Source organism: Aulonocara stuartgranti (genome assembly GCF_965226115.1).
Source record: "Aulonocara stuartgranti genome assembly, chromosome: 12".
In the NCBI taxonomy this organism is placed as follows: Eukaryota; Metazoa; Chordata; class Actinopteri; order Cichliformes; family Cichlidae; genus Aulonocara; species Aulonocara stuartgranti.
Window position 1 is genome coordinate 254,625 of NC_138948.1, and position 24,538 is coordinate 279,162.

General features: G+C 43.9%; 1 protein-coding gene across 9 annotated transcripts; it reads left to right on the forward strand.

The window, feature by feature from the left end:
• Positions 1 to 193: 193 nt before the first annotated feature.
• On the forward strand, positions 194 to 24,214 carry ntng2a (netrin g2a). 9 transcript variants are annotated; one of them, XR_014280046.1, is made up of 15 exons: positions 194 to 339; positions 1,620 to 1,986; positions 5,447 to 5,705; positions 5,982 to 6,127; positions 6,229 to 6,467; positions 7,228 to 7,400; positions 7,485 to 7,508; positions 8,880 to 11,126; positions 11,659 to 11,745; positions 11,945 to 12,019; positions 19,646 to 19,813; positions 21,143 to 21,286; positions 21,364 to 21,453; positions 21,538 to 22,249; positions 22,351 to 24,214. XR_014280046.1 is itself a non-coding variant. In XM_082554085.1 (14 exons), exons 2-14 carry the CDS (start codon positions 1,774 to 1,776, stop codon positions 21,666 to 21,668), a joined length of 3,996 nt encoding a protein of 1,331 aa, XP_082410211.1. In that variant the 5' UTR covers positions 194 to 339; positions 1,620 to 1,773; the 3' UTR covers positions 21,669 to 24,214. The 9 variants fall into 9 exon arrangements, 7 of the variants coding, with proteins under 7 accessions (XP_082410211.1, XP_082410214.1, XP_082410213.1 ...); XM_082554085.1 differs by having other exon boundaries at positions 21,538 to 24,214; XM_082554088.1 differs by lacking the exon at positions 21,538 to 22,249 and having other exon boundaries at positions 22,325 to 24,214.
• Positions 24,215 to 24,538: the final 324 nt, after the last annotated feature.

Here is a 24,538-nt window from a genome sequence, read left to right on the forward strand (position 1 = left end):
TTTGTTTCCTGTCAGGATCAGATGCCAGTCATGTGACTAGCGGGGTTATTCACCCCTCGCTATCAACCGTCAGATGAACCGTTTTACCACCTGATCCAGAGAGAGAGAGTGAGAGGGAGGGCTGAGCCATCAGAGCGACAGATCTTTGAGAGAGAAAAGAAAAGGGGATGAGGAGAGGGATTAGAGGAGAAACAGAAGGAGGCTCGCTGAGGAAGAGGAGGATTAACGAGAAGAGGAAGGGAACAAAAGGAAATACAGTAAGAAGAGAGGAGCTGAGGAGGAGGAATGTTTGATCGCCCGTTTAATCAGCTCATCAAGAATCAACTTGAAGACAGACAGGTGAGTGGCTGTCACACAGACAGGTGTGCTTGCAGACAGACAGACACACGGATGAAATAACCTGAGCAGGTGTGTACGAAGGTGTCTCAGGTGAAAACTGATCTGAAAGCTTCAGGTGATAAAATTATGATTTTCTGAAAGTAAACGAGACATTAGTGAGGAGGTGTTCCTAATGAAGTGGACGCTGAGTGTGTGTCAGGCATGGTACTGATCCCGCTCCGGTTTCATCAGCAGGAAGATTTTAATAAAGAGGAAGAGTCGGAGGACCGAGCGTCTCAGTTTAATCATCTCTGCCATCTCACAAACAAACACAGACTCTGAGCCGAGCTCGGACCGTCTCGCTTTATTTCTCCAGAGGCTGCAGGACGCTGAGCAACATCTACACACCTGCTCCTGCATGATGACGGCTGATTAAAAGACTTCAGGTAAACCGGCAGGTCACAAACATCTGGATGCTTTCAGTAGCTGGTCAGTGCTTCAGGGTCGCCGCTGGTTAGGGTGTTTATACTGGTAGGAAAAACTTGGCGATTGTCACTTTGGGGGGGGTGTCGGGTTGTGGTACTTCCCTGCCTGAGGCTGAGAGATGGCACGATGCTCGGCTCCAGCTGTGGAACTGGACCCCAGGAAGGCGGGGCTGGATACGGCCCCAGTTTGCAGCTGTCCGCAGTGACAGGTGGTGGGCGAGGGGCAGCGGGTCTTCTTCTATCCCCAAGGTTCACAGCGTTTCTCTGGTGGATGTGAGCCTTGCTTCCCTGCGTGTTTGGGTGGGAGAACAGGTCTCGACTGGGGCTTGTGCGGACTTGTCCAATCACAGCTCAGAGTACTCAGGTCCTGTAGGGTTCGGTTGTCCTGCTGGGAGTCTTCAACGGTCACATGAGCAGTAACAGTGAGATGTGACTGGGAGAAATGGCCTGCCCGGTCTCTGACTTCTTCACAGTTTGTCCATAATGAAGGGGCGCCTGGTTCCAACTCAGCTTAGTGACCGGTTCGTGCAGACTGAGTAGCCTCCTGTAAGGTGCGTTGCTCCTTACGTTTCCAGGCTGAACAAAAACACGTGAAAGCTCTCGGCTGAAGGCAACAATGTAGAAAATATTCATGAATAATTGGTTTGAATGCACAGGCGAGCTTCCAGAGACAACACAAGCCTGTGCCCAAAGGTGGCAGCTGCAAACAGGAAGTGAGGTCATTTTGAGCAGATTGTTTCCTGTCTGTGAACATGTTTGGTTCAAGTTCACGGCATACTCAACGTTTGATGCTCTGTTTCTGTTCTTCTACTGCAGGCCTGTGGGCGGCGAGCAAAACCTTTAGCACACCATGACAACCACACAGAAAGCAGATGGTTGCCATGGTAGCCACCTGTTTGAAGTAGGCCTGGCAAAGCTGTAACTATGGCATGACCTTCAGCTGAACTTCCTGTTTGCCTGACAGTTCATCATGTCCCTCTCACACGCCCTCGCCCTCCTCGCCCTCCTGCTGCCGCGTGGACGGTGTCAGTTTGATGTCTGTCGATCTCTGCGTGGCTCAAAGGCGGGGCCTGAGTTTTACGCCTGTCAGCCGCCCCCAACCAACATGAAGGAGGTGATGCAGATCAGAGTTGACCCCCCTGGGATCACCTGCGGAAACCCACCTGAGAGATTCTGTACACTGGTCAGTCTGACGCACCTGAACACACACACCTGATCACAAACCTGAACACACAGGTGACCTCTGAGCCGACTTCCTGTTGCCTGTGTCACAGAAAGACATTATACCTCTGCTCTCTTCATCATTTTCACTCCACAAACTTCAGTTTGTCAGATGAACTCTGTCCACAGGTGAGGGTTTCACTTCACAGAGAGCTTGTGATTGGTGCTGCAGCATCTGAACTGTTTGCTGATGAAATTATTTTAAAGTTTTCCGACTACATTTAAATTGTTGGTGTTTCACTCATTTTAAACGTGAGCAGCTCGTTATCTTTCACCAAAACAAGGAAGAGTAGACGATCACCTGTCAGTCATTGTATGACCTCCTGCAGGCGCCCCGAGCCACAGTTTGGACCCCTCTGCAAACAGACAGAGGACACGGTGATCCCGCTGGCTCTCTAATTGTTCCTTTGGGAAGCTGAAGTCCTGCCTGAATTATTGATAAATGTAACAGCTGTAATGAAGCAAAGACTAAATGCTAATTGATTTCATTTGTGTCAGTGAAAAGACCCCGAGAGTCGGACAGGAAGCGTCTCACAACATACGTGAAACACGCTAAAGTTCAGTGGGTTAGACAGGCGCAGTAACGTGATCAGAACATGAACAAGGACGTTCAGACTGTGCAGCAGATGGACTCTGGAGCCACTGGCTCCACTGAAAAACAGACTCAGCTGTAATCACATTGGGTGGAACAGTGGTTATGCCTCCAAGCAAGAAGGTTCCTGGTTTGAATCCCACCTGTACCTGCACGGCTTTTCGCCAGCTTCCTCCTGAGACTTGCGTGACTAACTGATCTGAAATCAGCTATGAAGTGTGGGAACAACTCATGTTAGCGTTTAGTTGACATGCTCACAGTTCAAAGTGTCGACGGAGCTGTTTACAGTTTTTGAAAGTGAAGAGTGGGCGTAGATACCTGCTATCTGTGCAGGTATCTACACCCCCCAACATTCAATGACATTTCTTATCACACAGGATCAATAATGAGTTTACATTCAGACCACCACACATGCTTTGAGTCAGACTACTGTAACAGTCTTTTAACGGGAATTAATAAGCTTTGCTATCCAAACTTTCCAGGAACCCTGAACATGTTACTCCAGCTTGCTGCTCTTCAGATTTGACTCAGTAAAGTTAAATCCCATTTCAGAGTATCGACCTGCTCTTCCTGTACCAACCGCTGCGAACCCTCAGATCCTCAACACAAACCTGTTTCCTGTTCCCACCTCATGCTAAAGGTGATCGAGTGTTGGCTGTTTTTCACACTCAGCTCTGGAGTGAGCGGCCCGAGGAGCTCTGGCATGCTTTGTCGGGGTTTTCTATAAACTGGTCAATTTGAATGTAGATTTGATGTTTTTGACATTCTTAGTTGAACTCAGTATTGTTTGTAACTTCGTTAAAGTTATTCATTACATTTGGAATAACTGTCAGGTAACTTTGGAGTCTAATTGGCTTATATTGCATTGTGGTCACGCTGACAACTAAATACACAAGGATTCATTTTTAAAAACCTTTTTATTTGGAACAAATTAGGTGATATTACTGAGACGTAGTAGTGAGTTTACTTCTGTCGTTGTCACTGGTGCTGATGTCGAAACTACATCTAGTCAGGTGACCAAGAAAGTTAGCGACAGATCGAACAGATTTCATGAGTTTACCCAATTCCTTAAAACTCCAGAGAGGCCTGTAAGACTGCACCTCTGCTTCCTGGTCCCAACTCGGGTCACGTTTTGGGGGGTTTAATAAATCTGGCGGGAGCTGCTCCATCCAAAGCAGGATAGATGCCGTCTCTTCTAACAAGACCAGGGTCCTTCCGAATGTTTCCTAGTTATCTGATGTTGGACTCTGAGTTTGGATATTTTGGTGGAAACTGCATGAAAATTTAAACACTTTCATGATCATCTGACAGGAATGAGTCTAACACGTCTCCTTCAGCATGTATTTCAGGTTTTCGGCCCTCTTCGTGTGATTAGTTAGTGCTGGTTAGTTAAAGCCACATCTCCTGCACACGGCAGCTGAAGTTAAAGGATAAACCTCAAACCCTAATCAGATTAGCATCAGTGTTAATCCCTCTCTGCACATGTTAGAGTCTCTGTAAAGGTACAGCATACTGACCTTTAATGACTACACAAAGTATGTGTAAGTATAACGGAGGCCTAGGTTAAAGGTCAACATTAATTAAACACAGGCAAACAGAAGCTGTGAGAATACCGCACAGTTTGTGTTTGCAAACGTCATCGGTATTAACCGCCTACAAACAGCATGTCAGACCAAATCAGGAAGCACCCGCAACAATAAAACTACAAACACTGGCCATGAAAAGCCACACTGGTGCTGGTCCATGTTCACCATTAATACTAGCACTTCTGCGCTGAAGTTATGGTCTTTCCTCATCTCAGTCCACTCTGACTACCTCGAACAACACATTTTTAAATTAAATTAAATTTTATTTATATAGCGCTAAATCACAACAAAGGTCGCCTCAAGGCGCTTCATAGATACAGAGAAAAACCCAACAATCATATGACCCCCTATGAATTTAAACCTCAAAAGTCCCCCTCTTCATTTCTCTCCTGAGAAATGAACTAATTCCTTATTTATCCCTTTAAATTTACTTGCAGGTGAAAATAATAACTAGAATGTAACGAAACAAATCATGCCCACAAATCAAGCTCTAAACCCACTTCTAATTTCTATTTTTGGCCACACACCGTCTACGGGTAACATAAATCCAGTCTTAACACTATTTCTTTGGCAATTTACATAACATACAAATCCTGCAAACTATCACTAAAGTTGCTCTCATTACTCTCCATTACTTTCACAGTGTTACTGGAGGCCAAGGTAATGCCATCCAGAGGAAGAATCTGCTTAGATACCATATTTCTAAGCTTTTCAGGGCCGAGTACAATAACCTCAGTTTGATCTGAATTAAGAAGCAGAAAGTTAGCGGCCATCCAGGTCTTTATGTCTTTAAGACATTCCTGCAGTTTAACTCATTGGTGTGTGTTATCTGGCTTCATGGACAGATAGAGCTGGGTGTCATCAGCATAGCAGTGTAAATGTATGCTATGTCTTCTAATGATGCTGCCTAAGGGAAGCATGTATAATGTATGAGGTAAAAGTAAAAAGAACAAATTCCTGATAAAACATCTGTTTTCTGTGGACTTCCATCACACTCACCCTCTTTTCTCTCAATCAACCTTTGTCTTCGAGGGGCTCCTGCAACACCATGCCTGGGATTATAATGACTGTCTCTGAAATGTGCAGAGTCGCTGCTTTGAAGAGGCGTTGGAATTCTTTCAATTTTTCAGGAGTTACGGGAGCTACAGATGTTAATGTGACAATGACATTCTTGATTGTTTATAAACTTACAGCCCGTGTTCGTGCTTTATCAAATATTGGTGCTCAATGTGGTCTTTCCTCAGGAGAACCCGTACCTGTGCAGCGATGAGTGCGACGCCTCTAGCCCAGACCTGTCTCACCCTCCTCAGCTCATGGGAGACAGGGAGAGGGGTGGGCTCATCACTTACTGGCAGACAATCACATGGTCCAGGTTTCCTGAGCCCCTATTGGCCAACATCACCCTTACCTGGAACAAGAGTCTGGAGGTGGTCGATGACATTGTTGTTACCTTCGAATATGGCCGTCCAACCAGCATGGTGCTGGAGAAATCCATCGACAAAGGTGACTGGAAACCTGTTAAACACCTGTTCTGACTAATGTTTGAGAGATTTTCTGAAACATTCAGCTGATCAACTTCACTGAAGAGTAATTAGCTGAGTGCAGAGTCTGAGGGGTATCATTCAGAAACCCTTGTCTCCTCTGATCCATGGATGTGGGTGAAACAAAGTCATTTATGAAGCTTTTACAGATGGATTTTGTCTGGAGATGATTCTGAAACCAGGAAACAGGAAGTCACAAACACCGTGAACTGTCAAATAATCAGCGTTTGTGTTTCAGGTGTCACTTGGCAGCCGTATCAGTATTATGCCGACGACTGTCTCGAGGCGTTCGGCATGTCGCCCAAACGAGTCTCTGATTTAGCACCAAGTAACATTACCCGGGTCATCTGCACCGAGCAGTACTCCCGCTGGGTCGGCGCTAAGGTCTGTAACTGGACCCTGATGCTGGTCCCGCACAGTATGCAGAACACATTTGTACAGCTTATATTTATTTGTGGTTATCTGAAACTTCTCCTCACCAACAGGAAGAGAAATCTGTGGTGTTTGAGGTGAGAGCTCGGTTCGGGGTGTTTGCTGGTCCAAAGCTGATCAACATGGACGCTCTGTACACTCGGATGGAGACCACAAAGGGACTCAGAGATTTCTTCACTTTCACCAACCTCCGACTGAGGCTCCTCCGCCCGGCACTGGGAGGAACCTACGTCCAGAGAGACAACCTGCTGAAATACTTCTATGCTATTTCCAACATTGATGTTTTTGCCAGGTAACCAACAAAGACCTACCATAATCTAACTATAACTCAGCAACAACTGGCTACATTCACAAATGAGACAAACAAGTCCTTGCCCTGAAAAGACCAACATCCCTACTGGGTAACAAACTAAACAACCACAAACAAACACTAATGTACCATTTCAATGCCAAAACCAGTTAACCAACCTCTATATCACAACCAAGACGAGCCAAAAGCCAGCCATCATCATCAGGCGTTCCCCAACATTACAGCTAATCACAAAAAGTCATGTAGGGGGGCAGAACAGAGAGGGAGGCCAGTTTAAGAGGATTAGGATTTGAGATTTTGGAAAGAAATTGGACTACATTCAGAAGAATTTTCTTTTAAAGCTTACCTGACATCAGGGGGTTTTCAGCAACTTTTGACATACACAGAGGATAGATGATCCATGGTCAAGCTGAACACTGTCACCATCTTGACATGACAAGCAACTCAACCAGTCCCACTGTAGCCCCGCCCTAAATCCTGGCCTGCTTCGAGCAGGACAAACTGTTGTATTCAGTCAGACCTGAAAGTACTCACTGCTCAGATCGCCTGAGCGATCTGAAGGCTCGTACACTTCTGTCCAGTCAGACTCCTTCACAGCCAAGAGGAGTCACTCCCTGCTGGACATTAGAAAGAATGCAGGTTTAAGGAGCAGCGTCCATCTTAGTGGTCTAGTTTCAGGAGTTTCATATGAGTTGGTAAAAGTTCAGGTGAAGCTAAGCCCTTCTTTGTGTGTGTTTCTCAGGTGTAAGTGCAACCTACATGCATCTCAGTGTGCGCTGCGCGATGCGACACTGCAGTGTGAATGCGACCACAATACGGCTGGACAGGACTGTCAGAGCTGCAGCCGAGAGTTCACATCTCGCACCTGGAGACCAGGATCATACCTGCCCCTGCCCAAAGGCACTGCCAATGCCTGTATGTAGCTACACATGCACACAGACACGCACCTGCAAACAGCAATATAAACTCTACACCTGTTTCCATTCATGTCCTTCTCAGGTGAAGCAACAGAACCTGCAGCCAGTAAGTACAGCTCAGCTGATTAGCTGTCTTAACTGTCTGTCTGCTCACCTGTCTGTGTTGCATCATGGCACTTTACACTTGTAAGCAACTGTGCGTTTCTGTGCAGCTTGTCTAAGGTGAGCTTTTAGCAGCTGAATTCACTTCACGTTACATCATCCCCGTCAGTCACACGATAGCAGTCTACAAGGAAAATTTGGATGTTAATTATGTAGTTAACAGATGAGCCGCTCATGCTCTTAGTCTGTGTAAGTTGTTTTAAGTTGCTAGTTGTCACACACACACACTCATCCTAAGAGATGCAACCCTGACTGAATAGAGATCAACAGATAAGCTATATAGATCAGTAGATCAGCTAGTGACTGACTTTTTTAGATCTGAGGAGTCAGCAGCTGAATTCTCAAATTTCTGGACAAACGCGATTCAAAGTTTCTGAGACTAAAGCACAGGGTGGAAACAGTCTCGGCTAAAGAGAGGATTTGTCCAGCAGTCTGTGGATTTAGCTGCATTAGAAATTGTTAGTGTCCATAAAGCCTCTGCAGGACACAGACCGGGTGTTTCTTACAATCACAGGAGATGAGATGTGGCTGGATGGGCTGCAACAGACTCCAAACTAAACCCAATGTTATGGCCTCAGCACCCTATGCAGGAAGGACCAGAGATAATAACCCCACCCAAGCAGAGCAGAGGCTGATGAGCCATGGCAGAGATCAGGTGACTGAGGATGAGCTAGATGCATAAAAGAAACCCAAACTGTACGAACCTTGAGATCCAGGTTCAGTTGCAAAAGGAGCCTCTGCGCTGTGGTTCATTGTACAATGTTGACCTGTTGATGGTGTGAACACATCTGTATAATTTCTAAAATAGCGCTGCTGTTCAGACTGTTAGGGGACAGGTATAAACATGTTGATATTTGGGGTGCTGAGAAGGAGGTTTGGTCTCAGATTTAAAGACAGGACTTGAAGAAAATAAGCATCAAGACTAGAAGATTAATGGCTCAAATGGTTTCTGTTGTTGGTTAGGGATTGCATGAGGGATGGGGTTGATTGCAGTTCCACTAAGACCAGGTTTTGGTTCCAGGGAGGCCTTTGAGAGCAGGTGGTTTACTCTGGAGTCTGTCAGCCTGACCATCTGCGTGGCTGTTATGAGAATGTTCATTTATTGCACTCCCTTTCATTAAAACCTCCCTGGAGTCTCTTAGCTGTAAAAAGATCTTGTTTTCATTCTTTTTCTGGTCTGGCTTCATGGTGGGACACACCCAGCTCACCAGTTTATTTTTACAGCCAGAGAATTAGACTGGAAAGCCCCAGTACCCTGTTCTGCAGACTGTAGAGAAAAGATTACTAAAGAGACGTAACTCTTCTTCTCTGACAGCAGGTGGTGACTCTAACTCTGAAGCATCTGATAGACCTGCCACATCAGATGGAGTGACTGACAGTACTACTACTGCTACTATTACTACTGTACCTGAGAGCAGGACGCCAACCGACACAAATACTGCTGTTGGCATTACTACAGCCACAACTGACAGAACTACTACAGCTACTGTTCCTACTAAAACTGACTTTGGTACCCCAGCTGACAGTACTACTACTACAACTACCAGTGACAGTACTACAGCCACTTATACTGTAACTGACAGTACTACTAAAACTGATACTAATACAGCTTTGAGTACTACTAACCGCATGACTGATAAGACTTTGAATGACCCAACTTCTCCTAAAGACATTCCTTTGACTACATTCATGTACACATTAATGTCTGATAACAGCACAGAGGGTCCTCTTATGGTTTCAGCTGATATTTCTACTAATACTGGAGGCAATTCAAGTACCAGTACATACATGACTGACTCTAGTACTGTGACTTACTTTACTAGTAGTAATGATTCAGCTGACCTTCCTTTAACTGCTATTGACTCTACCTCAACACTCACAACTGGTACAGTAGTTCTTACTGCTGTCCGTGGTACTATTAGTACTACAGGTTCTGTTGCCTTTACAGACTCATTCAGTACAGCTGGACCTACCACAGACACAGCTCCACCCAACAATCCACGTCTGAAGACTGGAGAAAAACCACCTCCCAGAGTACTAGACAGTACCACCAGCCGTCCTACCAGTACCACCCCCACTGTCCAAGGCAGCAGTACTGACACTGGAGGGTCTATCTCTGACCCACTGGGTCCACCCTATAACTCCACTTCAGACGTTGGTGTGCTTGGGACTGATATATCGAAGGTGGTGACCAGTGCTGTGTCACCTACTGTCCCAACACCATCAGCTGGAATTCTGCCTCTAACAACCATCCCAGAAACGTTTTCCCCAGGTGACGGGTCTCAATCTGAAAACTTTCTCCCCACTGGATCTGTCCGTATCAGTCAGGCTGGAGATACTCTCTTTACAACAAAACGTGATGGAATTTCTCTTCGTCCTGATATACCTCCTCTGGCTGTACCTCCTCCAGATCTACCACTGGAAGCTCCCTCTGTGGATATACCTTCTGCTCTTAATGAAGCCCTTCCTGATGTAATTTCTCCTGATGTTTTACTGGATATACTATCTCCGGATACACTTTCTCCTGATGCATCATCTCCAGTTACACTTACTAATAATGTACAGCTACCAGAAATGCCCCCTCTTGATCTATCATCTCCAGATACACTCACTCCTGATGAAATAGTTCCTTTTGTTCCAACCCCCAATGTACTGTTTCCAGGTGCACCATCTCCTCCTGCTTTATCTTCCCTCAATGTTCCAGCTCCTGATGGAGCTCCTACTGATATATCTTTCCTTGAGGTACCTACTCAAGAACTTCCTCGTCCTGATCTCCCTCTGGAAGGACCACCTCCTGACAAACCTGCTCCTGATGTACCTCTTCCCGACCCGCCTTCTCGTAATGTATTTCCTCCCGATACACCTCCTCCTGACCTACCTTTTCCTGATCCGCCTTCTCCAGATGTACTTCCAGATGGGCCATCCATTAAGACTCCAGATACTTCAGTAGATTTTCCTCCTCCTGATGTACCTTCTCCTGATGGGGCATCTCCAGAAATACGTCCTCCTGATGCTACCCCTCCAGCTCCAGATATTCCTGTGGACTCCGTGTTGCCTCCCTATGGAGGTGGTCCTGTATCAGACACAAAGTCTGCTACTATAGATCAGTCTGACCCTGCTGGTGATTTAGCACCTGTTGACTTTACCTTCCCAGTTCCAGAAAACCCAAAGTCAGTTGGCCCTGGACAAGATTCAGGATCTGATTCTCAGCCCATGCCTGTGGTTGAACCTGGCAATGTTTCAAGTGACAATATTGAAACGCCTGGATCTAATTCTATCAATGCTGGACAGGAATCTTTTCCAGTAAAGCAAGGCAGAGGAGAGACAGGAAATGAAAAATCTGAATCAAGTGGTCCAGATTCTTCTGTGCCATACAGAAACATTCCTAATGTGGATCCAGGAGTGGATCCAGGCAGTGAGAATCCTGCAGTAGATTCTACAGCAAACAAAAAGGAAAGAACGTCTTCTGGAGAGGAATCTGTTGAACCATCAGGAGGGTTGAAGTTTGAGGAAAAGAAAGACTCGAAACAAGAAATGACAAGAGAGGCAACAAAGGAAAAAGGTACAAAAACAACAGATTAGGATTCACAGTCAACAGATATTAGTGTAGAAAGTATCCTTGTTGTTAATAGATTACTCCACCCATCAACCCATCCATCCATGGTAAATGGACTGATTCTTATATAGCGCTTTTCTACTTTCCCGGAGTACTCAAAGCGCTCTATACAACATGTCACATTCACCCAATCACACCCATTCTCACAAGCACTGACTCTAAACTTAGTGCTTTCTAAGTACATGCACACAAATTCATATTCTGATGGAGCAACTTAGGGTTAGTATCTTGCCCAAGGGTTGGGTACTGTTTCCATGGCTGAAAGTTTCAGTGTTAAGTGGAACCTTTGGAGATTTCTCCATCATGGCATGATTGGTCAGATTACTGACACTGGGCGGATTGTAGGTTTATGCAAATTTGAAACCATTTTCTATTGAAGCATTAATGGCAGGTTTTTAGTGTTTTTTAGAAGAAATGTAAACAGAAAACATCAAAATCCTCATACAAATTAAGTATTTCATTTCCTTTTTGAACCAAGCAGTGCCTGAAGCCAAAGAGGAAACTAAAGAAAAATCTAAAGCCGAAGGAGAGAAGGAGAAAGAGGACAAAGGCTATGAGAAGAAAGGTACAGAATGCAGTCACTGTACTGCCATACTGCCACCTACTGGCAGGTAGTAGTAATGTAACCCTCATGGTAAAAATCCTAACAGGATGAATAGATCCAGTAAACGTTGTGCTGATCCCTGATTGGTAGATCATGCAGTGGTGACCCTGACTTCATATTGCCATGCTTACTGGTTACGCACCTGGTTTTGTGTCTAAAGCAACCCAGAAGATCCTGATTCCAGGAGGACCAAAGTTCAGTCAGCTGTCCAAAATTGCCTATGTGAGCTTCCAGGGTAAGACCTCTGTGTCCCACCCATTGACTGTAGAAAACATGGACGACGCGTCAGGTCCCCAAAAATGAAGCCAAAACGTCTCTATCGCCCCCTGGTGTCTGGCTGCAGTATAGGTCATAAACCCCGCCTCCTCCTTGTTAGCGGATGGGACGGGGGTCAGACTAAAATTAATTAATTCTCCTCAGATAATCTTTTTCCATAGATTCTTTCTTTTGTTATCAATAGTTGCTGATTTATGTCCAAGGGGTCTCCTTTCCCATAAGTTTGATTCTAATTCCTACTGCGGTGATGTTAAATTGGGGTGAAACGTCATCATAGCAGCTTTGACTGGCAGCTGCAGTCACGGAGAAACTTGCGTATCTCTGTTCGGGAATAGCAGATAGAGCGTAGGCTCTGAGAGGAGGACCAGCGTTTACGTTACGAAAACACGACCGAGTGTTTTAACCTGACAGCCTGAGGTATTCTTCAGTAAACTGGACTACCCGACAGAAGGACCCGAGGCCCCGCTGCACTTTTTCGGTAAGTTAAACGTGTTTGTAAGCTAATCCGTAACTACCGTCCTTAGCTAGCTCCTGAGACCTAGCTAGCTAAGATGAGCACTCGGCTGTCAGGGTTCGTTTAGCTAATCTGTGCAGGTGAATGAATTTACCCTGACTGAAGAAATCAAGAGAAACGCTCTGCGCTGCTCAGTCACTAATTACTGTTACTGTACTTTTATTACAAGTGTTATACTGTAAAAGCAACAGGCTGCATCCTGCTTCAGCTCCTGTGCAGAGCTGATTATTAAATATCTTAAAACAGCAGCATGTTTTCAGTCTCCACATGTGTAAAGACAGTAACACCATTTTTTTAAGCTTGTACTTCAGTAACTCCTCATTAATCTGTAACTATGGATTAAACTGTAGAACTGAAAAAATGTAAGAGAAGAGCTTCAGATCCTGAGTGTGTGAGGACAGAAGGATCAGCTTTATTTTAGATTTAAGAGATAAACTTTATATTTCAGTTTGTGATGGTTCTGTTCTGTTTGTGATTACAGGAGCTGCCCTCAGATTCAGACCTCAGCACCACCCAGTGACAGCAGACAGATCATCCAACATGTTCACATGTTAACTGCAAAATGAACTGATGAAAACAGTACAAAGGTTAAAGTGCCACATGTGCTGTAGTGAAAGCTGCAGCTGTTTTATTGATAAAGTTAAAGACAAAAAAACAAAACGATTAATCACTCATGTAACTGTGTCACTGTATATCAGCATTAACAGGACCTCAGTTTGGTGTTTCACAAAGCTGCTGATAGGGATGGGTACCGGTGTCGCACCGGTTCTGACATAAACGGTAGTAACCAGACCGAAAAGCAGCGCACATTTTGGTGCTTTATTTCGGTGCTTTTTCTTCCTGAGCTGTGATACACTTCTAGCCAATCATTTTACGTTTCCGAGGATAGTAGGCGGGCCCAGGTACGTACGTTCTTTTAGAGCAGAGCTACAGATTAAAAACGCCCAGGGCGAAGCGGTCAAAGTCGGGCTGTACTTCACAGCAAAATATGCAAACTCAGCAGCAACAAGTGCTTTAAGCTGATACTGTGATACTGTCAAAGGAGGTAACACCTCAAATCCGATGAAACACCTGGCGACGCATAGCGTTTTTTTTAAAAGCCCAGAAATGCGCCGTATTTGATAGCTTGCTGCGAGACCTCACACCGAGCACATCTACTGCGGGTGGGTTGCCTGTTATGCAACATCCCCCAAAAACTCAGAGAGGAGAGTCCTGGCCCCTAGCCCTGCCAGTGTAGCAGAAATGATGAGGATGATGATGCAGCAGCAGCCGTTCTTCTCTGCGTGAGTAGCTTCATGTTGTTCGTGTGTAATTTACGTTGAGTAGGCTAACCACGTTATTACATTAATGCATGTAAGGTGAACTAGCAAACATCATCATAGCTACATGCGGCTGTCCTCTTGTTTGATGGCAGATACTCCCTTCACCCTGGCCAAAAAGGCTAAAATGACCAAAGAAAAAGTGGGAAACAGTTAAATATGAGAGGTTTTGGACAAAGTTTATTTTTTCCATTGTTTAAGCACTGCTTCCAGCCAAGAGTGATACCATATATGCCCCATAGCTGCAGAAAAGGCTAACATTGTTATCTTTTTACAAAAAACAGCTAAACATGAGAGGTTTTTGGACCAAGTTTGTGTTCTCCATTCTTTTTGTTCCTAGGGCGACCGTGGCTCAGGGGGTTGGGAATCGCATCTGTAACCGGAAGGTCGCCGGTTCGATCCCTCGGCTCTCTGTCCTGGTCGTTGTGTCCTTGGGCAAGACACTTTACCCTACTTGCCTACTGGTGTTGGCCAGAGGGGCCGATGGCGCGATATGGCAGCCTGGCTTCTGTCAGTCTGCCCCAGGGCAGCTGTAGCTACAACTGTAGCTGCCTCCACCAGTGTATGAATGTGAGAGTGAATGAATAGTGGTATTGTAAAGCGCTTTGGGTGCCTAGAAAAGCGCTATATAAATCCATTATTATTATTATTCTTTAAGCACCGGTTCGAGCACCGTTTGAGCACCGGCACCGTTTCAAAAGTACCGATTTGGCACCGGTATCGGATAAAACCTAAACGATAACCATCCCTAGCTGCTGATCTCAGACCTGCACAGCTTCCGTTTTAAACACTTGATGTACTCAGCTGCATGAAGAGCACGTTTGAGTTTCTCTGACACAATTAAATAAAACCTGATGAAGGTCAAAGGTCGTCACTTGTATGTTTAACTACAAATTTGTCATCTGGAATTCTTTCAGTTTTTTGCAGATGGTGGGTTATTTACCATAAAGTGATTCAGAGTTATTCATACCAGAGTAACCAGAGAGGATCATATATTTTTAAATATACAAGTTTCTACAGGACTGAATATAATATCTTTATGTAAAAGCCTGGAGCCTCTGGGGAGTATCCGAGTATTTATAACATTACACAACCCAAAGGTCTCCATCACAGTGTTCATGAAATGCTGGGTTTATCCATCTTCTGGGGCGGGCCTACGGAGGAGTGCTGAAGATTTCCCTGTGAGGGAGCTGCTGGTGAAGATCATGAGTCCTGCTTGATCAATGCGATGAGCTTCAGTCTTCCAGGGGCCTGTTCTTCGTACCTCGCTAAGTAAGTTAGCTGGATTTGATTGTTGACGATTTCGCGTGATCTTGGATCGTTCGGTTCTCCGAAGCTCATCCGGGACTTGCTGTCATAGCAACAGAGCCGTAAGCGTAAACCTGCTCGGGAGCAGGCTTACTTTATGTAAACAAGATTAGATCGCGGCCACTCAGGTATGTCCGCTTCATTTATACGAAAACAACAGCGATATTTTACCACTGTTTTACCATAAATAAATATTATCAATGTAACTAAAGATAATGCAGCACTTGATCCTTTTATTGATGTCACACAGATACATACAGGTCATTTCGTAAAAAAAGGGAAATGTACTATTAATCATTCTATTACATGTATTTGATTATTTCAGATGTAATTCATATTTTAGAGTAGTAATAGTAAATTACTTCATGTAATCAAGATGAGAGACCACGGCTATAAAAGCGAAGGTGGATTTGGGAAGCCTGTTGCAGCCATGTCCTGTCCGTATACGCGACCAACCCATTGCGGAAGGTGCAAGATTGATAAGGAGAGTCCTCAGAATCCAGCGTATATTGCGGGATAGACAGGATCCTTTAGCTCAGCGCGACAGTGTGCTCATAGAGAGATATCGATATTCCCGTGAGGGTATTATTTACTTAACCAACTTGTTGACGAGGGGGTGCAGGACCACCACCTGTCTTTTTTTGCTCTGCCCTTTTCTTGGTTGCTGTTATAAACAAACAAACAGATTATTTCAGGGTCTCTTTCCAAGAGACGTAAAGCAACATAAGTGATAAATATTACCATTCTGTAGAATGTTCTTATATTTCACTTTTACTTGTTCCCATGTTCTAGTGGGTCCTGTCGTGGCTCTAATGTGAAAGAGGATATAATGTAATATAATATAATATGATATAATGTAATATAATATAATATGATATAATGTAATATAATATAATAAATTTACCCTACCGCCTACTGGTGTTGGCCAGAGGGGCCGATGGTGCGATATGGCAGCCTGGCTTCTGTCAGTCTGCCCCAGGGCAGCTGTGGCTACAACCGTAGCTGCCTCCACCAGTGTGTGAATGTGAGAGTGAATGAATAGTGGCATTGTAAAGCACTTTGGGTGCCTTGAAAAGCGCTATATAAATCCAATCCATTATTATTATTATTATTAAATTACTTACGAGTTTAATTTGTCAGCAACTTTCTGCCAGCCCTCTCTCCTTGCTTTTGCAGCCTTTGCAGTGTTCCCTTGCGTTTTAATTAAACTCTGAAACTCCTGAAATCCCTCAATCAAGAGTTCTTGCTCTGCTGCCGAAAAATACCGAGTGCGCTCCTTCGACATTTTTGCCGACCAATCAAAGGGTTGCCGATCAATGTTTCTACTATCGATGCGTAGCCCCTGTTAAGCCACCCAGTGATCTCACATTACTTCATCCAGCTGTACTGATCGTCAACAGCAGGTGTGTTCGGAGAACCGGAATAGCGAGCTCAAAGTTAGCGCGATGATTTGATCTTGGATGTGTCATTCAATCTTGGATGTAGTAAGCGAGGTACGAAGAACGGACCCCTGGTGTTTCTTAAATGAAACCTCTTTCAGTGGGTCAACAGAACAGCTGGCACAGGACAGCTGTGATGAAAGAAAGGCAAGAAGTTTCTCCAAACCTTTGGACCCAGAAACCCAGCTTGGTCCTGATGGTCTGCCTCACTAGTTTCTCTCCAGGGTGAATGTAGCTGTTGATATAATATGGACTCTATTATTAAATGAAAAGAACAAATTAGACTACACTACTGAAACCTCCTGCTGATGTTTTTAAAGTTTCCATGTTACCAGGCTATAGAGATTTAAACAGTTTTAGATCCATTACACTCACAGTCTTATGTTAAAATCTCAAAGGACAGCGTTATATTTTTGATATTAACAGTAACTCTGGGCCTCTGTGGAGTGTGCAGCTGATCTCATCACTGTCTAAAAATGGAAACAAAACCTAAGGAGTCCTGAATCATTCAATAACAGACTATTAGAGTAACAGGTGTGTAACATCGCTAGCTAGCTAGCAACAAGCCTCCAACACAGTGCGTATGCTAGCGGCTAATCTAGCAAACTAATTAACAACAGAGTGATTTTAGATGTTGTAGAACTATAAGATGATAAGCTGTGTTTCTTTCTCATAACAGTGACGTGGTTGTATTTACCTTAATTTAACGAGTCGTCAGTCGCGGTAAACCAGCTAAAAACTGGAGCAGCCGGGCTACGTAAAAAGTGTAGGGGGCGTGTTTCCGGCCATGTCCAGCGGGTGTGTGGGCGGGAGCGTGACGCAGTCGCTCCACCTCAAGTCACCACTGCGCAGACTCTGGCTCCAAAAATGCAAGATGGCAGCCTCCACAAGTGGGATATTTTGGCTTCATTTTTGCACAATGTCAGTCTTTTTTTTTTTTTTTTTTTTTGAAACAAATTTCCATATACAAAACAAGTCAAGGAAACAGACCAGAATTGTAACAATTTACATTATAAAGATGGTGAAGCAAGTCATCATAACTTTACAGGGAGAAAATAAAAGTTTCTAGAGTAAAGAAATAAGGAACATAGACCTTTTGACACAGGCAAGAAAATTAGAAGAGCAAGTATTTTTTGATTTTACAGTATAGTACAGCAGTTTTTTTGTTCATATTTGAAATAAGCTTAAGTGACTTAAAGTATTGACAAAAGTAATTCAAGAAGACGGTAAACATAGGAGAGGCATTCTTCCACTTACATAAATGAATGAAAAACTTACATAGCACTATTACAAAATTGACAACATCTGAGATTTCAGAATCCAGATTGTCCATAAAGTAAAGAATATCCTTAGATGTGAAGACAGGTACATTGGAAATTCTGAGTGAAACCCAACAGTGTATTTCAAACCAGAAAGCATTAACATACTGACAAGTGAAAAATAGATGCTCTAGTGTTTCTGGATCGGAAGAACAGAAAGCACAAGAGTCGGCCTCAAAATTAAACCTTTTATGCAGGAATTCTCCAACTGGATAAATGCCTGATATGATTCTGAAGTGTGTTTCTTTCATTTTAGGCGCAAGTGGGTATTTTAAGTAAAAAGAAAATGACTTGTCTTTCAATATGCTATCAAGGTCATGTCTGACATTGACATTGTAGTTGCAGAATACTATTTGCTTAAAGGTATTAGAGATGAACTTATTATTAAATTGTTTACAATGTCACTGTCACTACCCGATCCGTACCGGAAACCCGATCGGTACCCCGCATGCGCGAAAGGTTTCTACTTCCGGTCGTAGCGTTTTACGATAGTTATGGGTCAGAGTATCTGTTAAGATGTTAAGAATAACAAGTATATCTTAAAATGTTTGCAATAATGAAGCGTTTCAGTACAATGTAGACAAAAACGAAAAATAAAAAGAAAGTTACGGATCAGGACTCTCCGATCCTTACTGCGCATGTGTAAAGTCTGACCGTACAAATCGGGTCTACCTGATCCGTAACGCGCATGTGCAGATGTTTTCTTCTTCTTCTGTTCGTTTAATGGCAGTTTACTCCCCAGTGTACGAGGATACCGCCACCTGCTGACCGAGCGAATAAACCCTATTATAAACTGAATTATCGTCATTACAAACGTGTGTTAAATCTGATTTAGCGATAGTCGAGTGTGTTTATGCTTGTCTGTGAGGAGAGGATTGTTGGAATAGTGATGATGATGTCCGCTATCACTGTCAATTGTCAGTAAACACTTAATCTGGCTGATGAATCTACACGTGAGATATTACAAAGTCTGCATTATTAACTCTGTAATTAGGCGCCATTCTTCTTATTTTACGGCGCTGTTGCTCAATCGGGGGACGCTCTCTGTTGAGGAGAAAAGCATGAATTTCTTTGCATACGGATTATCCATTGTTTAAATGTCCCGGGCAGTCGAAAAGGAGGCAGAGCTGTTGAGAAATGCTAGGAGCTAACTGGGCGCTAACCGCATCATTCAAATATATTGAATGTCGCAAAGAGAGGAAGTGACGTAAGATTTGCGCATGCGGGGTACCGATCGGGTTTCCGGTACGGATCGGGTAGTGACACACAATGCGAGGAGGCGCTGTCACGTCGTCCATGTTTTCTACAGTCATTGGTCCCACCCTATACCTGACCCCACCCACCAAACAGACCTCGCAGTGAAATAGACTCCCCCCCCCCCCAACCACCTCCAGATACACTGATCGTGTCCAGAAATTTTTTTTCACAAACTTAAGTAGACACTGACTCCTTCCTATCAGCACTGGTCCCGCCCCTCATTGCTCTAACTCCTCCCCCTTTATTTCACTATGTACCATGATGAGCACTAATAAAACAATGTCTCCCCATCAAAGTTCATGTTGTGTCATCAATCTATGTTTGATGTCCGGGGGGTGTGGGTGGGGCTGTGGGTGGTCCTTCTTTGAACACAGGTGTGTGTGTGTGTGTGTGTGTGTGTGTGTGTGTGTGTGTGTGTGTTTCCTTCAGACTGTGAGTGTAATGGTCACTCCAACCGCTGCAGCTACATCGACTTCATCAACGTGGTCACATGTGTGAGCTGTAAACACAACACGCGGGGGCAGAATTGTCAGTACTGTCGCCTTGGATACTACCGAAATGCCTCGCTGCCGCTGACTGACGAGAACGTCTGTGTTGGTCTGTAACATGCACACAAATGCAGAGATAGAGCTCAATGTGAAGTTAGAAACCTGTAAAACATCTAAAGGTTGAACCGTAGCTCTGGTCTTGAGCTCTTCTATGACAACCAGGTCGAACATGTAAAAATCTCCTCAGATGTCTTCACACAGCTCTGACTTTATAAGATACCAAAGTGTATTCTCATCAAACGGCAGCACAATGTTCCACAGGTCAGAGGTTGTCTTATCACATTAGTTTATGTTAATATCTCACAGTGAGTAACCCATCTGAGCCAGACCTAAAAGGTAGAATGGAGATCATATATCTTTCAGGAGCAGGACCACACCTCTGTACACGCCCCGTCCAGTTCTCTGTCTATAAATGACCAACCCCACTGCCGCACTGTGGCACTACAAGCTATTCATACGCATTTTTGTCAGTATGTGGGGATCTGCCCAGGAGCCACTGCCAGTTCCCAAACCACAGCTCAATTCATGCTCACGTCATCCACTTATCTACTAAAAACACAATCTGTTACGTCCCAGTCTAGGAATACAGGTGCGCAACATGAGGGTTAAAAGGAAAGTGACCCCGCCTCGCTCCCCAGAGCCATATCCAGAAGCCAGTTTACAGGTTAAGGTGCTTTCATTGCTACGAAAAACTGAAAACTTTAACTCTGGGGTGAACACAGGCCAAAATAACAAACAAAGCAAGCTATTCCAAAAAGGGAGGTGCTACCTAAACCCTGGGAAAAACAAAAACCAACTCCCTGATTTAATAAACAAGAGCAAAAAGTACAGAAAATAATAAGGTTCAGTGTCTACAACCGACATACAAAACTTAATGATTCTCTAAAGTCACACACGGACGTTTATCAAAGATGGTTTGGAAGCCAAGGATGGTCTGCTGCTGGAGAAGGCTTTTTAAAACAGGCACTTGGCACAGGACACTCGGAACAAAATCCAAACACCGTGATCCAAAATATGGGCGGGGCCGTAACACTGTCCAACCTGAGGATGTGGTCCCAGCTAGTGAATAGATAGATAGTCTATTGATCCCACAGGGGAAATTGTCGTGTTACAGCAGCATGACAAAGAGGAAAAATGGTCCACTCCACAATAAACAACAAATAACACAGTTGGAGTGCCACAGGTGAGGGCCTTCTACTATGACACAGCACAGGAATTTATATATTTTTATATTTACAACAGCGACACAAACAAAAGTAAGAATGAAGTCGGAAACAGTAAGAGTCAGACTGACATTGTGCAAACTGCATGAATAAGTCCTGTTTACACTGTACATGTAAGGTGTAACACAGACGTGTTTGGGATGTTGTGTCCTCAGAGTGCGAGTGCCACGCAGACGGCAGCGTGTCTCCTAGATGCTTGGACTCGGGTCTTTGTCAGTGTAAAGATGGAGCCACGGGGAGGCGCTGTGACTCCTGTTTACCTGGATACACCTGGAGAGGAGGCAGGGCCAGCTGCACAGGTACACAGAGGGGCTGAATATGATGCGCCTCATGTTATCGATGAGCTAATTGGTGATCGATGATCTTTCACCATCAGCAAACGTGTGCGACAGTGAGCGTTTGGTCTGTCGGAATGGAGGAACCTGCGTCGACTTCCTGCGCTGCATCTGTCCTGAAAACTTCACAGGTAAACACAGCTCAGGTGGTGTAGGTGGGTTGGGAGATGCAATGATGTCACAGAACAACTTGATGATGCCACGTGCCCCTTCAGGTTTATTCTGCGAGCAGAGGGTGTGTCTGAAGAAGAACGGCTGCCTGGAGAACGCTGAGGACTCCGCCTCCTCTCTGGCATCACACCTTTACCTGCTGACCTTCGGTCTGATCACCGCCACTTTCTGCTGACCCCGCCCCCAGGCACAATGTCCCATAATGACATTACCTGGGACGATGTGATTGCAACCAAATGTTTTTCACTGAACTTCATGTTTTTTTACATTGTCGTACAGGATATTACATCACAATCTTATGACATCACATAAGGCCCTGCACACTAAGACGATCATCACATTATAATTTTAGGAGATCAACAACAGGTCACTTTAACCTGACAAATCAGAGACAGCCGAACTCTGCAGGAAGAGAGCTGCCTCAACCCTACTCTCCCTCCAGCCCGTCTTCTCCACATCGTCTTCTCCACATCGTCCTCTCCACCCCGTCCTCTGAATAATAAAGGTTTATCTTATCTCCTTCTCCCCCTCCTCCTGTGCGGTTCAAGGACTCTTTAATTTGTATGGATGAAGCTCTGCAAAAACATTGTCACCCATACTGCACTTGGAGCTCTGACTGGTGCATACGTCTGAAGGTCAAACTGAGTGAAATCAGCTGATCAATACGTTACGTGTCCTCTCTATTTCATGCAGAAATGTGATGAAGTTTATTGACAAAGCCGCTGATCGCTCGCCCAGCTGCAGCATTGATAAATGGTGATTCTTTTTGTGGCAACATTTTAGCTTCATACCTTTTTTAAAAATATATATTTATGTTTTATATTCCCAAAGGTTGATTCTGTTCATCTGTTCATCAGTGGGAGAAACATTTCATCATCATCCAGGTGACTTCTTCAGTCTCAGCTGACTGCAGTTTTCCCCAAACCTTATAAACAGTACATTTGCATAATGACTGAAACTAAAAAACTAAACTAATACCAAAAATTGGTCGACCCCAAGGATCATGGTGCACGCTGTTAAGTGCAGGAGGATTGGCAGGATTTATAAATCGGGGAAACCAAACAACCTCTGGCTACAACACAGAAGAGCCACCTCATCAGGCCAGGACTCTGCAGTCTGTTTACACCTACAGGCCAGTGGACACTCTTTCAATTATGAGGATGTAACATCCTGGACAGGGAGGAACGCTGGTTTGAGGGCGGAGTCTTTCCCTTTCATTTACATGAAAAGGGAAAGACCATCTCTGAATCGAGGAGGGTGCCTAAGGGTACATCTGTCACCATCTACAATGCTGTGATTGCAGCCATTGCAGCCAGATTTAAACCCAGTGGGAGTTTTAAATCTGGGACTCCCCACCATTTGACCTTAGAACTGAAGAAGCTTCTCGGATGAGAGGTGAAACGTCTTCAAGCAACTCAAGAAGTCCAGACGCTTTTCTTTCCAAGCTCCTTAGACTACGATGACCTGGATGACTGAGAACCTTCACAGACATACCTGGATGATTGAGCATGCATTAATATGTTTTATATTGTGTTATATTTTATTATTTGTTTTAATACTGACACGTTTAACTATATGTAATCCATTATGGTGAAGCTCAGGGATAGATAAGATAGTAATTACAGGTAGTTTTCTTAAACATGGCCTCTGATTGTGTTCCACCCTGTTAGGGACGTTTACATATAGACCATAAATAGTTAAACATGTAAATGTTGATCAATAGTGACTTTAGACAAATTATGTCCCTTTTGGTAATATAATGTTTTATTCTTGAAACTGTAACAAGTTATTTAATAACATATACCACAGGTCTGTATTATACAAAAACCAGTTTATTTTAACCCATGTTTTCCGACGGCATGGAAAATACTTGCAGTTTTAAAAACATATACATATGTGTGCATTTAATGTTCCTGTCTTCTCAACTTGGCACAAAAATTTTCACAACGCTTATTGGTACTGTTCAGTAATCTTTTTCATTTCATTTCATTTCAAAAAAACATTTTTCCAAACAGGATGGAACATCAGTGTTTTCAATTTTAACATCTGAGTAAATGTAATGGAGACCAGGGGTTCCATTACCTTGGTGGCATTGTTAATGATAAATGGGTGGATTGGGAATTTAAAATAGGGTAATAAAGAAAACACATTCGTTCTTATGTAGTCTTTTATTAGGTTTATTTTGACATACGATTAAATTGACAGCTTGTGAAGGTGAAGAGACAGGGGGACTGGCCTACCTGTGTCAGAGAAGAGCCAAAGGTAGAGCTGTTTACAGTTAATCATATGTCAATAACCTAAATATATGTGAAATTAGAACTTGTAAAGGTACTCACCTGTCCTGGTTGCTTCTTGCAGGATGTGGAGCAAAAGAGTGAAAGCGGCTCAATCACCTGTTTAAGAGCTCCTGGAGCAGACCAGTGTGCCAGGTTAGGGAGTGTGGTTAAAGAGGGTTTTAATTTATAAAGTAACGGATGAAGCTTATGTTATTGGTTTGTTTATAGTACGTGTTGGAAATATGTATATGTTTGTTATGTGCTTTAATGTTATTGTATGTTTGTTTGTGTGGAGGGCTATTGTTTTCATGTTGATTAGTTAACCCCATACTTGGGCTATTCCGGATGCTCACCTGAAAAGGTAGAGTATAAAAGGAAGGCATTTTGTTTAGTTGTAGTTAGTGTTTGTGCTCTTATCATGCTCCTTCTTTAATAAAGTGCCAATCCATGGATGTATTTTACTCCAGTCTCGCATCATATTATTGGACAGTGTAATGTGTAGGCTGTGTGCAGACAAGAATAGGACCCAAGGTGCAGACTCCGGAGCCAGATGTGAACTCAAAACAGCTTTAATGTTAAACTCAAATATAACATAACTAGAAAAAAATCAAAATAAACTTACACCGGAGGACTGACAGAACACACAGCTAGGTAAACGGTAGATCGCGACACAGAGAAACACAGGGCTCAAATACACAGAGGGAGCAATCAGGGAATGGGTAACAGGAGGGAAACACAGCTGGGGCAAATCAGGCCTAACGAGACAAAG

Bases quoted from the DNA above. Each gene is read 5' to 3' on its own strand.
- ntng2a (XM_082554085.1), top strand. From the start codon at position 1,774: ATGTCCCTCTCACACGCCCTCGCCCTCCTCGCCCTCCTGCTGCCGCGT. The intron at 1,987-5,446 runs GTCAGTCTGACG...GTCTTTCCTCAG, and splicing joins CTGAGAGATTCTGTACACTG to GAGAACCCGTACCTGTGCAG. The intron at 21,287-21,363 runs GTACACAGAGGG...TTTCACCATCAG, and splicing joins AGGCAGGGCCAGCTGCACAG to CAAACGTGTGCGACAGTGAG.